The 15,108-nt window shown below is 36.0% G+C and overlaps 1 protein-coding gene across 6 annotated transcripts in view; it reads right to left on the reverse strand.

Annotated features, from left to right (window-relative positions):
- MTMR2 (myotubularin related protein 2) overlaps nucleotides 1–15,108 on the reverse strand; it is a 95,335-nt gene that overhangs the window by 2,504 nt on the left and 77,723 nt on the right. For all 6 annotated transcript variants that reach the window (XM_081061612.1, XM_081061616.1, XM_081061615.1 and 3 more), the window contains 5 exons: nucleotides 12,793–12,978; nucleotides 9,924–10,130; nucleotides 5,546–5,638; nucleotides 2,227–2,340; nucleotides 258–434 (listed from right to left, as the gene is read on the reverse strand). In XM_081061612.1, coding sequence (XP_080917738.1) covers nucleotides 258–434; nucleotides 2,227–2,340; nucleotides 5,546–5,638; nucleotides 9,924–10,130; nucleotides 12,793–12,978 — 777 coding nt within the window. The remainder of the gene's footprint in view (nucleotides 1–257; nucleotides 435–2,226; nucleotides 2,341–5,545; nucleotides 5,639–9,923; nucleotides 10,131–12,792; nucleotides 12,979–15,108) is intronic.

Below are 15,108 nucleotides of genomic sequence, written 5' to 3' on the forward strand. Positions count from 1 at the left end.
AAAAGACAAAACAAGTGATTGTGCAAAGCCATCCAAGCAAAATCAGCATAAGAACCAAGTATACTGATTATCGCCACATTCCCCACCCCCCTGCCCCATGTGTTGTACTTTTTCTACTACACAATTATAACTATTAACGGGAAAAAAATTTTTAAATTAAATATGCAGATAATTTTTCTAGTTGCTTTAAAGGTGGCAAAGATATTTTATACAGTGGCATGGATGAAAACTCCCACCGTGTATTGTCCAGCATATACCTGTGGTTTCATCCGTGGATTCCATCTTATGTAATATCCCACCCAGAGCTCTAGGTGGCGCATGCTGGCTACTGGATAAAGGACGTGATTGCTGTAGCTCCCATAGAGAGGATTAGTGAATTCTTCCAGCTGGCTATTTATGTAAGACCACAGTGACACAGTCCTTTTAGGAAGATTCTGTAAGAAGGAAAAATAAGTTGAGTCTCTATCACATAAGCTATTTATACTTTAGAAGAAAGTTGTAAAGAGATATATTGTGATCACTTAAGTCTCTTTAGAGGGAGACAACTGACACTTCGGTGAAGCCCCACTTACATTAAAATCAGAGGATATTGGAAAACAGTACAGTTCCTCAAAAAGTTAAACCTAGCGTTACCATACTAGCAATTCCACTCTTAGGTATATACCCGAGAACTGAAAACATGCCCACAAAACTCTATACACAGATGTTCAAAGCAGCATTACTCCTAATTGCCAAAAAGTACAAACAACCCAAAAGTCCAATAACTGATAAGTGGGTAAAATAATTTATTTATACAATGGGAATATTCAATCATAAAAAGGAATGCAGTATTAATTCATGTCACAAATTGAACCTTGACAGCATTATGCCAAGGGAAAGAAGCGGACACCAAGGCCACATCTTGAATGAGTGCATTTATACGAAATGTCCAAAAGAGGCAAACCCGTAGAAACAGAATAGTGTCTGCCAGGGGCTGACAGGAGAGAATGGGGAGTAACTACTAACAGATACGGGATTTCTTTTCGATGTTCTGAAAATAGTGGTGATGGTTGTACAACTCGCAGATATATCAAAAATCACTAAATTACATACTTTAAAAGAGTCAGCTTTAAGGAATGCAAATTACACATTGGTAAAAAAAAAAATTAAATCAAGATATAGTAAATCCCATTCCAGGCACTCAAAAAAATTAAAGTATCTTTGGAACTTAGCTATTCTTAATTATCTAATATTCAGTCATTCTTGAGTGCCTACTATGCATGGAAATACTGTGTGCTAGACACTAAAGATATAATGGTGAATGAAGAAATTTACTATCTGCCTTCAAGGAACTTACAGTCTAGGAAGCACTTACTACATGGCAGTTATTGTAGTGTTTGTATGGTTTACTGAATCCTCACAACAGTAGGTGCTATTCTGTTTTACAGAAGCAGAAATTAACTTGCCCAGGGTCACACAGTAAGTGACAGATCAGATTGAAGTTTGAACCCAGGCAGCCTGGCTCCACATCAAGCACTGCCACTATGCTCTATAGGAAAGCATGGATAAACTTGTGTAGCCACATTTTTCAGAATGAAAAGCGGATGCAGAGGGAGATACCAATTAAGGTGATTAATAACTTCACACATAAGAAAGCATTTGAGGAAAACAGAACTAAAATTTGAATGAATGTAATCCTTACACGGTTTCTTGTAAATACCAACCGCTTAATAGTGATATCTCTCCAAGTTGGGGTAACAAACTTTAACTTTCTACATAGTATTTTTTCGGTGTTTGAATGTTTTATAGTATTTTACAATTAAAAAACTGGGTCATGTAGGCAGAATATATTTTGGGATTTAAGCTGTCAATACACTCAAATGCGTATTTTTTTACTAGTTATATTTTTCTGCACCTGCTTTGAAGGATTTCCATCCTGCAAAGAGTAACAAGTACTCTGTGCCCCTCAGATACACTTAAGTTCTCTTCAGCAGATACTACTTCCCACCCATAAACTCACCTGACAACTAGCTGGCATCTTCAGCCTTGTGACAGAGGTAGTTTAAAATAAATCAGGTTCAGACATATGGAAAGAAGCAATCATATTACAGCATATAAAATAAAATATGGCCAAATAAATCATGCAAAAGAACAACTACTAAAATCCATCACAAAATGCACTCTAGTAGGGAAAGTACGTATTGGGAGTAGACTGGGCGCGGGGAGGGGGCGGGTGTCATATTTTACCTCTTTTCCTCTCTGCTGTTCACTATTACAGAGGAATGTTCCGAATAAACAGCTATATAGGTGGTCCAAAATGGTAATGAGAAAATATTCATTGAATTCAAATGCTGTAGGAAACTGCAAATCGAACAGTACAAATACAAAATTACAAGACTTTTCAACTACACTCATCCTTGTATATGGGTAGATCCTTTATAATACTTAAAATTAGGCTAAACAATATTCAAACTACATATTTCTAAGCCATTATGGCATTATCTGCTTGGTTTTCTGTTGAAAAATCACTTTACCACTTTTCTGAGACAATTTCTTCCAAAAACCTCCCTTTCTTATGAGCAAGACTTTGAATTGTCTGACCTGATGTTTCTGTCTCCCTGTCTCTGCTAGCCCTGAACTTGCAGGATGATGGGTTTTTTGACCTGGGCAATTTTGGCAACTCTAGCCCTTCTCTGGCAAAAATGAACATAAACAACATAGTAAGACTTTAAATTTTTTTAAAAAACACTGTTTTTAGGAATTAATACACAAAAATACTCAGCATCAATGTCTCCAGAAAATACCATCAGTGCACAAAAATAAATACCCAGGGCAGACATGCATATCATTTAAAAACCCACTTGCTTATCTTTTCAAGGAACATCAGTTAAACTAGAGTATCTTGCAATCAATACTTGGGCAGCCTCTTTCTAACAAAAAATAAAATCCGCCTTCTCCTTAACCTAGGAGGATGCCTTCAGGATGTCTTCATATTACACAAACAATCAAACAATGCAATTTGTGGGGAACTTATCAAGGACGAATTACAAATCCCAGGAAGGCGAAGGATTAAACATCCTGTCAGTGTAATATTTTAAAATTCCAAAGCTTGTGTGTAAGGTTGCACCAATTATACAGCTGCTTTAAAAGGAATTCCATGAATATCTGGATTGCAGACTTGGGAAAGAAATATTGCTTCCAATGATCCCTACCTAATAGTGGAGGAAAACAGCATGACTTGCAAACAAAAGGGATGGGGCTGAAAACAACTTTACCTTGACGTTTCCTAAAATTTAGGAAGCCCTAAGCAAAGTAACGTGGCAAATTTCCCAAACAATGAAGGGTAACTACCATGCCTTGAATAATTGTTGTGGCTGTGAAGCTGAGTGAAGCAGGTGATCAAGCACCTGCCAATAAAAAGCCAATCAATTGTAAGAAACTTTGTTAAATCCCATGTATTAATTTACAAAGTAAGTCCCATCTTCTGTGTTGTCATGTACCCTTAACAGCCTTATTTATTAGCCAGAATGGATCATGACTCCTTACACAGCAACCCAAAAGACCTAAGCCTGTGATTAGTTTTTTATCTTCTTGGCAAAACAGCTCAATTATAAGAAGAGAGTTTAATCAGTGGGCATGTCCCCACAACAAAACTATAATAGAGCATTAACCGCCGGTATTGCTTTTAAAATCTTAGGCACCGGAGGAATATTCTGTTCTCCTTACATGTTTAAAATCTGAAAGGCCCTTCGTCAACTGATCCAGATCCCAGGAGTGAGAGGATGGGGATGAGGGCGAAGGTAGGAGGAGAGGGGAGTCTAGCTAATTGCAACATAATTGGTCCCATTTTGACAAATGTGCTATTTAAGTCTCTGCACAAACATTCAATTATTTATAAAACTGATGATTGCCAATAAACACTGTGACTAATCTATGTTAAGGAAGAAAATATACAGAAAAACATAACTAGATGTCTAAAAGACATCACTGTAATATATTTAAAGTTCTGAGAAACACAAGATTAAATTGATTTTCTATTATTCAGTAACTTAAGCTCATAACTGGAGTTAAACTGCTTTTAGATATATAGCATATAAAAAGTTAACACAATTACTAAGGGAGAAGTGTACTTGTCATATACTCTGCTATGTAAACAACTGGTAAATGTGATTCGTTTCCTAACTAATATTCACTAATATTCACACATGTTGCCCCCTTCCAGGTGTTCCCGATGGAAAGCATTTCACGTAGCCATCCATGGGGTCATGGTTTCAAACTACTTTCTAGGTCTTTGCTGTGGCATACTGGATTTCTGCCAACAGTGAAATGTTATTTAAAAATCCAATATGGTAATGGTCAAAAGTGTGACCTATTGGTTTGGGTCAAATACCCCAAAAAGGCCTTGGTAGGTAAGGACTGGCATAGCTGATACACTACCTCAAAGACAATTCCAAAGGAAAAGTTCAAACCCACTACAAGTAGTAACAAACATGATGAAAATGAGAATGTAACGTCTCCCCTCTCACAATACACCAAGGGCCTAATAGCCAGAATAAAACTGAACTGTACACATAGTTGTAGTATGTGTGTGAAAACACCAGCCTCCTCATCCTGCAGCCATATCTTCTACGATACTTCATTTAACCCAGCAGGTTTCAAATTAATCCACCCAAACTGAATACTTACGGGGGAAAAACAAATTATTCAATGTACAGTATAATTGAGGTATTTCACCTGAGGATCACCATTTATTTTCTGTGAATGAATTAAATAGTACTTTCTTGCCGCTAAAATGTGATCCCAAAGTGAAGCAGAGCCAGCAGTTGCCCTACCTTACGTTCATGTGGCAGTCTGTGTAAAAACAAACCAAGTTCCTGGTTATTTGAGGTCTCATAAACCCTTGGATAAACAATTAACTGACATACCAATGAGTTGTATCCCACTTTTGAGTTTTAAGATGATTTTTCTAGAGTTAAGTATTTTTAAGACGCCAACCCCTCGCCTAATTAATGAAGTGATCCATAATAAGCCAGGTGTTTTTCATTCTCTGGTATTTCCAAAAGACTAAATCCATTTACACTAATATTTTATACCAGTTTGTTAGAAAGTTGGTAAGAAGTAAAAAAATAACGGAACTTATTACATACCTACCTTGCCATAATTTCACCTAAATCCATTTTTCCATTAAAATTATTTAAATTGGGATTTTATTTTGCTTGAGTAACCTAGCCTATTTCTTCATTTCTTTACCTCTTTAGCAATATACAGATGAGCTTCTGGGTATACACAGCCATTATTTAAATACTTGGCCACAACAAAGGAGGAAACCTTTCAGGTTATTATCAGGGCCACTTGTTGAAATCTTACGGAATCGAATTGTCAAGTGTTTCACACTACCTCCAAATAATATTTCTTAATTCATAATGTGATAGTTAGGCAATAGTTCTATTACTTAGAAACCTTATAAGAATTTCCATTTTATATGAAATGTAGATAATCAGTGACCCAACTCTGGCAGAACAATTTAAAGGAGATTGAAGAATAGGTAGATACACACATAAGTTACCTGTCTTGTCATTTGCCAGACACAGTCGACAAACTGAAGAAAAACAGGTGATCTGTCTGCATCTGCATGGTTCTTATCTCCATGGCCAAGTCTCTGAAGCAAAGAGAGTTAAATAATATATGAACTTTGTCAGAGTTTTCATTTTTTAATGGAAATAATTTTATCTTCCAATAAAAGTAATAGTTGCTCAATATATTTAAAACTTCAGAAAAAATTTTTAAAACAGCAAAGAAAATAGCAATCACCCATAACCCTACCTATGAATTTTCTAATAACATTTTGATGCACAAACCACCAGGTTACTTTTTAACGTGAGGTGCTTGTAATAGGAACTACAACTTTGTTTAATAAATGACACCCAGATCCTAAAAGGTCGGTAACGGAAGACAGGAGCGGTGAAGCGTGGAGAGCCCCGATCTGTCTCCTGGAGAACGCACTTTCCCCTGAATATTAAGTTACTTACACAGCTGTCTCAGAAAGTACCCTTCTCCTTGACCACCTCAGCCAGTGCCTGAAGGGGACCCCTGTTGTATCTTAGCTCCAATCTGTCCTTATCAAGAACAATCATATTAGCACAAACCTTTGTAGACCTTTTAAAAACAAAAGCTTCATTTCGGCCCTCTAAGCATGCACTCAACCACTTTCCCAGTTTTGTTCTCCTGTGAGGACCATCACCCCAGATGACCGAACAGACCCCTATTCCGTATCCTGAAGCAGTGATTCTAAAAAAGTATGGTCCATACACTAGGCAGGGAGCTCCAAGGTCAAAACTATTTGGGTCAAAACTATTTTCCTAATAATATAACATTTTGCCTTTTTCAATGCATTGTTGTTTGCACTAATGGTGCAAAAGTGATGAAGGATAAAATTCTTGGTACCTTGGGAGGAACCAAGCAAGGCACTGGACTCAAACTACATTAGTAGTTATATTCTGTCTGGGCACATACTCGCAGTTAAGTAAAAGAAAGGGGAAAAAAGCCAATCTCTTTCAAGCCAATTTCCTTGATGAAGCAATAAAAAATGACTAACTTTATTAAATCTCTCCCCTTGAGTAAATTTTTTACAAAAATGTATAACAAAATGTATAACAAAATGGGAAACACAACACGTGCGTCTTTAAACTTAAGTAGGATGGTAGGAAAAGCCACTTTCATGGAACATCATTTTGTCTTAAAAGAATAATTGATATGTAAACTATGATTATTAAGACTGAACATTTTGCAGGCAATTTTTTTGAAAATGAACACAGTGATTGTGTCACTTCAAGGAAAACAATGGATAGTATTTGTTGCCAATGATAAAGTTCAAGCTTTGGAGTAAAAATTAGATTTTTGGAAAACTTTTATCTGCCATATAAGCTTGATAATATTTAAAGAATTTTTTTGATAAAAATCAGTGGTGACATTAACAAATGTGGTTTTATGGTATTATATAATGAAATGCATTAACGTTGGAAGAGGTGTATAACTCAGTAAAAGCCAGTATTTTCCAAATAACCAACACATGATGTTACAAAATCATGCACAGATAAGAGATCTATTCAAAGTGCAAGAGAAACCAATGGAATTTAATGGAACAAACAAAAAACTCACTGATTTAGTTTTGGATTCCACATTACATTTAACCTCTAAGCAACTACGATTTGTCAAGTTTTGGCATAATATCAAAGTTCCCTGAAAAAGCTATTAAAATATTCTTTCCTTTTCAACTATATATCTGTATGTGATCAAATTTTCCTTATATACTTCAACCAACAGTACATATTGCAACAGACTGAATGCAGAAGTGATATGAAATTCAGCTATCTTCTATTAAGTTGGCATAAAAGAAATTTGTCCCCAAAATGTAAAACAACGCCAGTCTTCTCATGAAACCTTTTGTTTTGTTGTGGAAAATATGGTTGTTTTTCTTAAAAATGTTACTTATGTTTATAATAGTCCTATGGAAATTCCTATGTTGAACTCCTAACGTGATGGCATGAGGAAGACGAGTCTATGGGAGCTACCAAGGTCATGGGGGTTCCACCCATGAATGGGGTTAGTGCGCTTATCAAAAGAATAACCCCGCAGAGCTCCCTGGCCCCCTTCCACTGAGGAGGACACAGTGAGAAGTTAACAGTCAACCCAGAAGAGCCTTTGCCAGAACCTGCCTATGCTAGCTCCCTGATCAGGACTTCCAGCCTTCAAAACTGTAAGAAATAAATTCCTGTTGATTATAAGCCACCCAGTCTGTGGTACTATTATAGTAGCCCAAACAGACTAAGACAAATAGATTTATTATTTTTAATTAATAAATATTTTTAAAATTTTAAGTTTAATTTCTAATATAGTAAATGTTAATAGATATACACCACATAAACAAAGTTCTTTGGGGTTATTAATAATTGTCAAGAAGGTAAAGAGGTCTTGAAATCAAAAAGTTTGAGAATCGTTACCCAATATTAACCATGTGAGCATACCTTCTTGACCAGATGTCCTTTAATTGTCAAATTCTGCTTTCATATAACAACTAGGGGTTTAAAAAATAGACTAGATAACCAGAATTAGCAGTTTAGGAATCCAGAGCAACTTTAAAACAGCCTGAAATGTTTATGATTTTGGTCACATTTATATGAACACGTGCAGTTTTCGTTAACTAAAACTTTCTTCTTTGAAGTAAGTTTTTTTTGTTGTTTTTTTTAATGTCTTTTCATGATAAATACATTTTATAGTGAATTGAAAAATGTGAGTCATCTGACTAGATACTCCAGATGCCCAATTTTATTTAACAGTTCAAGTTCAAAAGAGCAGACTACCTTTAAATGTCTGTTTCTTTCAAGTTATTTATAAATACTACTCACATACCCTGGTAACTATTGGATACTAAAGGTTAAACTAGAGACAGCATCTGGGCAAACATCTTTCAGAAAACCTTTTGGCTAATCTAGGAAAATGCTGCCACGAACCATGCTCTCGGCTGTTTCAAGGCCTTGTACACTCTAACTCCCCCTCCAGCATTCTCTAAACCTGTCCCTCTCTCAACTCTATTCTTGCCACCCAATCCCATCTAGACATTTGCTCACCCTGCCCCTCCTTCCTGGGAAAATACTCCCCCTCTTCATTCTAACTCTGATTACAACTAACACAGATGGGCAATACATGAAAACCAAGTTTTCTGATTCCAACGTAGTTTAGCAGAAACACAGCTAAAAGCTACTTGAATGTTTCTTTAATTAAAAGCTACATGAATCTAAAGTATGATGTAACAAAAAAGCAAATGTGAAAGAGTGGTTTTCTTTAAAAGGAACATAACAACCCCATTCCTCTATTTTAAGAGTTATGATTAGATCTGTGTACCCACTCAGACAAGCCATGACCAAAGTCCAGAGGACAACTGGGATGCTTTGGGAGATTCAGGTAAGAAAAGACTGAAGAAAATGGATGGTTGGCCAGAAGAACTGAAGATTATGAATGACCTGGGCCAACCGCTGCTTTCAAGTATTTGAAGGGTTATCTTATACGGGTAACATTTTTCCTTCCTGTCTCCAAAGAGGAAATAGGAAAATGGGAAGCAATTTTAGTTTACTATAAGGAAGAAGTTTCTAGTAGGTAGACTTTCTGAAGTGAGATAGCTCAGGAAGAAATTTGCTGTTTATTGCTGGAGGTGTTAATGAAGAAATTAAATCATCATTCTGGGGACACCATAGAAGACATTCAGCAACGAACGCCTGGACTCTGATGTCCTTCAAACTGACATCAACATACATTCTGAAACGTATAGAGGGCGCAACAATTTGTCATTTCCATTAAATTAACTGTAACAATTTCCACATATATGGTCATTACAGTGTTAGTACTAAAGGATAACAGAAAAGTTTTATTCCCAACTCTCAGTTAAATTTTATTTTTTTCTGTTATTTCTGTTGGCCCCAGTCTGGTGTTTTTGTTGTTTGTTTGTTTTTTAAAGATCCTGATCCTGTATGAAAAATGCTACTTTGTATGGCTTCTTTAAATTGAGAATAATAATTAAGCCATTCTCGTCTTTTTTTAAATTACAAGAAAAGCTAGCAGCCTTGTAATTTCGAATCATTCATGCTAATCTCAACTGTCACTTGTGGGTGGAGAAACCCGTGGAAATCATGTAATGGTATCTGATGTTTCCTGGTAGCGATCTCAGGAGAGACAGGGTTAGATGCCTGACAAATAGCCCTGGCTCCAGACTGCAGAGCCGTGATAGGATATCCTAATGCTTTCCAAAACCAACAAAAAGTTCTTTTGAGAAGTGTACCCATCTAGAATAAATGATCAATTTTAGGTGACCATCTAGTAAATACAAAGCGTTATCTTCACACGCCTCATGTGAGATGCATGGGCTACATCACATCAAAGTCTTTACTCACAAGCTGAAATCGATGTCCGAAGCTCAGCCATTCTTTTTCCACCAGAACTTCAAATCCTTGGATGGTCCGGTAGTACCCATCCAGCATGAGCATGGCGAGGGAAGTGAGCTGAGCGGTGCGGTCCCAGCCGTCACTGCAATGCACCACCACAGACGTCTTTCCCGACTCCACTCTGTCAGCAATCCTGAGAGCCCCTGCAAGAATAAGCTGCAAACCAGATTTTGTTTTAATGAAAGTTTTAAAAAATGAAATGCTTCCTTCTTCAAAATCTACTCATACGGTTTGTTAGGGATGACTGTCTCAATAACATGTAGAGAAAAAACATCAGTCCCCTCCTAAAAAGAATTTTTTAAATGGTAGAAAGTATGTAAGTTTTGCTTCTAAAACTAGAAAAACCTCAAACATGCAAACTCCTATTAAGCTGCACCATGAAATAGCTAAATGAAAGGTGCCTTTGGGTTCTAAACAAATGAACAATATGAGTAAGAGATAAAAAGGATTAAGTTCTAAAATGATCTGATTCTAAGAATCTGTATTCCAACATCATCCATTTAAATAAAAATAATGTCCCAAATGAAGTCTTATCTGTTATTTTAAAAATGCTTGCTTAACCCAATTAGAATATATATAAAAACAATAAAATTGATCTCCTTTAAAACATTCTATAGCCTCTGCAGCATTTATTCTATTGTTTTTATATACATCACATAGTGTTCAGAAAGCACAGCATGAAACTGTGGAGTGAGCTACTTTTCTGTATCAATATGAATGAAAAATTCTCATCAGTTCAATATACTACCATGCCAATTTAACTGGTATCTAAGATAATTTCAGTTATTTTTTGAAATTCGCAGACTCTTTGCAAAAATAATTTACCTTTTCTGAAGTTAATGTTGAGTTAAAACTAGACAGAATTAGATGTAACCAAAAAAGAAACATAAAACTATGATAGCCTTTAAAATGGACAGTATAGCCCTCTTCTCTGCAGTGACCAGATCACACTTAAAGAACAGTATGATTTCACAAACATAGATCAGAATGAAGGAATATAGATTTATTGACTAGATTAGAGAATCTCATGACTAACTTTTGCTCATAATTTACTACAAGCATATTCTGGAAATGCAGTGCTCTGAAACAATCTCTATCTTGATTATGCCTCAGAGTCATCTGTGAGCTTTTTTTTTTCCTGAAGTGCCTGGGCCCAATTCTCCACTAATCCTAACTCACTATTTTAAATAACTTCCACCCATAATTCAAACACATATCCAGATTTACAAATCATTGACCCAAAGGATTAGAACAGTTGGAAAGCTAAGACTGACCAGGAAGAGTTATCTGAAGTGGTCATTTTAATTTGTTCATTTATAAAATACACATTGATGGAGTCCCTTACTACGTGGCAGGCACTGCTCAAGGTGACCGAGACAGAGCAGTGAACAGAACAAAGTGGTAGCTTAATGAAGTTTACATTCTGGCTAGCAAGGCCAGCCAGGTGCAGATAAATAAGGAAACACGTACCTTGTCAGAGGGCAGTAAGGGAACAAGCACCACAAGGTGCAGGGGGTGCTGGGAGAACTGTTACTTTGTATGGAGTGGTTGGGGAAGGCCCCTCTGAGAAGGTCCCATTTGAGCAGAGATCTGAAGAAAGTCAGTGGGTGCGCTTGCAGTCTGAGGACTAGAGGAGAAGGCGGTCCAGGCACAACCGTACCTCCTGTACCTTTAACTAAACTTGTTTTTTTTACCGCCAGCTTTTTGGAGAGAATGCTGTACCTGCTAGTGAAATGACCTGGAATTTACAGAAGTGAATGCTACAATTTATGTTCACTCCAAATCAAATTTTATGGATGTCCTATTTACACATCATGTAATAAAAGGGCCACACGAACATGTTCTCTGAGGACTGTTTACACTTCACTACATTTTAATTTGTAAGCTTCTAGAAGAGAAACAATAATAAAAACAGTCTATAATTCTCATTATGTCAATTTGGCCTTCTCTTGAATTTTAGAGATTTTAATGTGAGTACAAGTCTGCTCCTTTTAACATGAAAAATCTCATTTCCCTTTATTTCATAATAATATATATTAGGTTATAGAAGTCTATATTTTGGTAAGCTATGTTACTGAAATTCAGACCGTATCTGAAAATATGTGTAACTGTATTAACTGAAATAACATTTGGGGCTTCAAACACTATATTAACATGTCAGGCAAAACAAATGTCACGCAAATTAGTGTTCACATGGTGGTCTCCAAATCATTTAGCATTCAAATGGTATCCTTCACTCAACTTTTCCCTGACTAGAATGGTTTTTACTTCACCAGTCATGCAACAAATATTTATTGGGTGTCTATTATTCACACAGATAGTGCTGCCCTAACTCCTGAGGGGACAAAAAGATATGATTTATGATTTATCCAGTCCTCATTTCCATGACTTAGCAATATACGTTGGCTGACACACAGAAGTAATTAAATGAGATGCAAGGTAGTACCTAATTAAATGGAAAAAGTGAAAACTTCAGAGAAAAATGGAAATGGATGCAATCTGGTAAGAATTCATGGAATGAATGAAATATGAGCTGGGACCTATAGGATGGATAGAATTCAGACAGGATGGGAAAGAGAAGAAAAGAAAGGAGTACAACAGAACCAAATGCACAATATAGGAAACTAATTCAGTGAAGCACCAAAACTTAGAAGTAGTTCTAATTATCAAAGCAGTTATCAAACAATATTTCCCTGTTCTGAAAACTACTTCAGCTTGATTTCCATTGTAAGAGCCAATATAGACCAAGGGGCAGAGAAAGTTCTTGTTTGATGTTCTATACAAGTAATAGTACAAGGTAATAGCAACACATACCCACCTTAATATGTTCTAGCCAGTGAGTAGATTCCAAGTTAGACAACCAGTGGGCCTCCTCAATGTTGGGGTACACAATCTCCTTGAGTTTTCGTAATGACTCTCTCATAACATGAATATTGTGGATATCTAGAAAAACTAGTTCTGCATTTTGATAGGCATCTTCACTTTCATAACCTCCACCCTTTGCCTGAAAAAAAGCACAAATCACAGGAAATCATAAATGAATGCACATCCACTGTATGTTGACATCCATGAAAAAGTGCTATAAACTATCCAATAGCATGAAAGATGATACATATTACTGGTGAACAAGATAATCCATGGGAAAATGTGGATGGCTCAGGACAACTTAAAGCAACCACTCTCTACCACATGTTTCTTTATAAAACAGGAACATATACTCTCACACTAACCTGCTTATGCGGCTGTTAAAAAAATTAAATGTAGTAACATATGTTCGTATGAAGGTACTTAAACATTTAAAGCACTACATTTCCCTACCCTTATTCAAGTCTTATCCAAACAACTTATTACAGAAGACTGAACTTACCAGACTGGTAAGATCCACGAGCATAACTACATCTGTCTAGTTTACCACTAGCCCAGGCTGCTTCATCTCCCTTCCTTATCACCTCGGTTTAATGTTAATATTTACAAAATGCTTTGCAATCATAATGACTTGCTTTTAACCATACAATTATTTTTTTTTAAAAAAAGAATATAAAAGCACAAAATACTATCATATATTACTATCAACTATCCTCAAAGACTTAAATCTGCAACTAATGAACAGAATGAGAAATATCTGGTATTCAAAATAAGCTATGGCTGGAAAGGAGAACTTAATTTTTCTGGATTCATCTTTATTTTTGTGCTGCTTGCTTTTGCAGCACATATACTAAAATCTTTATTTTACGAATAAAATATTATTCTATCTTCTATCTACTGTAGGTATAAAATCATGTTTCTAAGAGCACTCCTGGGAAAATTAGAAAAATATTGAACAGTCAACTGCAGTTATATAAAAGTAAGTGATCACGATTCACACTTTTGAAAACAGCGAAACTCACCAACTTCCAACCAACAACAAATTACCCAAAGAACAAAAATTCAAGCTTCCTTTCTGACACTGATAGTCTGAGAAATATTTTGGATTCAAGAGTGGCACAGGTACAAAATTAACAGTGTTTCAATGGGTACCTGTTAACAAGGATTACTTCTGGAGAAACAGGACAACTACTAAGAACCATTATTAAAGAAAATGTTCACGAAATTAAAAAAACAGGAAATTATAAGTTGAAATAACACATGCTTACCTGGGAATAGAGACCCAGAATACACAACATAAAGACATATATTCTGGCAAAATAACGACTTTAAAGGAAAAGGGAAAAAAAATCCTTTGGACATCCAAGTAAAAAGAGTTACTTTGAAGGAAAATAAATCTAGTTTATAATCTGACTTTGAAATTTTATGCCAAAAGAAAATAAGCAACATATTTAAGATACTCAAGAAAATCAAATGTAAGCCAAAGGTTTTATGTCCAGCAAAACTGATTTTCAAATATAAAGAACATAAGTTACTACCAGCTGCAAATACTCATGAATATTGTTCCCATGAACCCTTGCTGAAATATTTACAAGAGAACCTTAGATCCCCAAAAAGTGCCTAAAAAGACATCCATACAAAGGATCGAACAATTAAGTTTGCAAACTTGCTGCAATGATGTTGCTAACCTTTTTTGATATCAGAGGGATTATTCATTATGAATTTGTACCAACTGACAAACAGTTAACCAACTTTACTGTTTGAAAGCACTAAAAAGGCTGCGTGAAAAAGTTAGACAACCTGAAATTTTCACCAACAGTTCATGGCTCTTGCATCACAACAACGCACCAGCTCACATAGCACTGTCTGTGAGGGACTTTTAGCCAGTAAACAAATCATTGTATTTGAACACCCTCCCTAGTCACCTGATCTGGCCCCCAGTGACTTCTTTCTTTACCCAAAGATAAAGGAAATATTGAAAGAAAGACATTTGGATGACATTCAGGACATCAAGGGTAATACAACGACAGCTCTGATGCCCATTTCAGAAAAAGGCATCGGTGCATAGCTTCTCAAGGGGAATACTTGGAAGGTGACTAGTGATATTCAGCAATGAGGTATGTATTATAGCACTTTTTCCAGGATGAGTTCGCAAACTTAATTGTCCGATCTCATAAGTACGAAACATATAGCTAGTTGTAGAAGTCAGAGGTAAAAGGGAGAGTATGTGTACAAAAGAGATATGTAAAGGGTATTATATGACTATATG

This window comes from Rhinolophus hipposideros, assembly GCF_964194185.1.
Source record: "Rhinolophus hipposideros genome assembly, chromosome: 10".
Lineage (NCBI taxonomy): Eukaryota > Metazoa > Chordata > Mammalia > Chiroptera > Rhinolophidae > Rhinolophus > Rhinolophus hipposideros.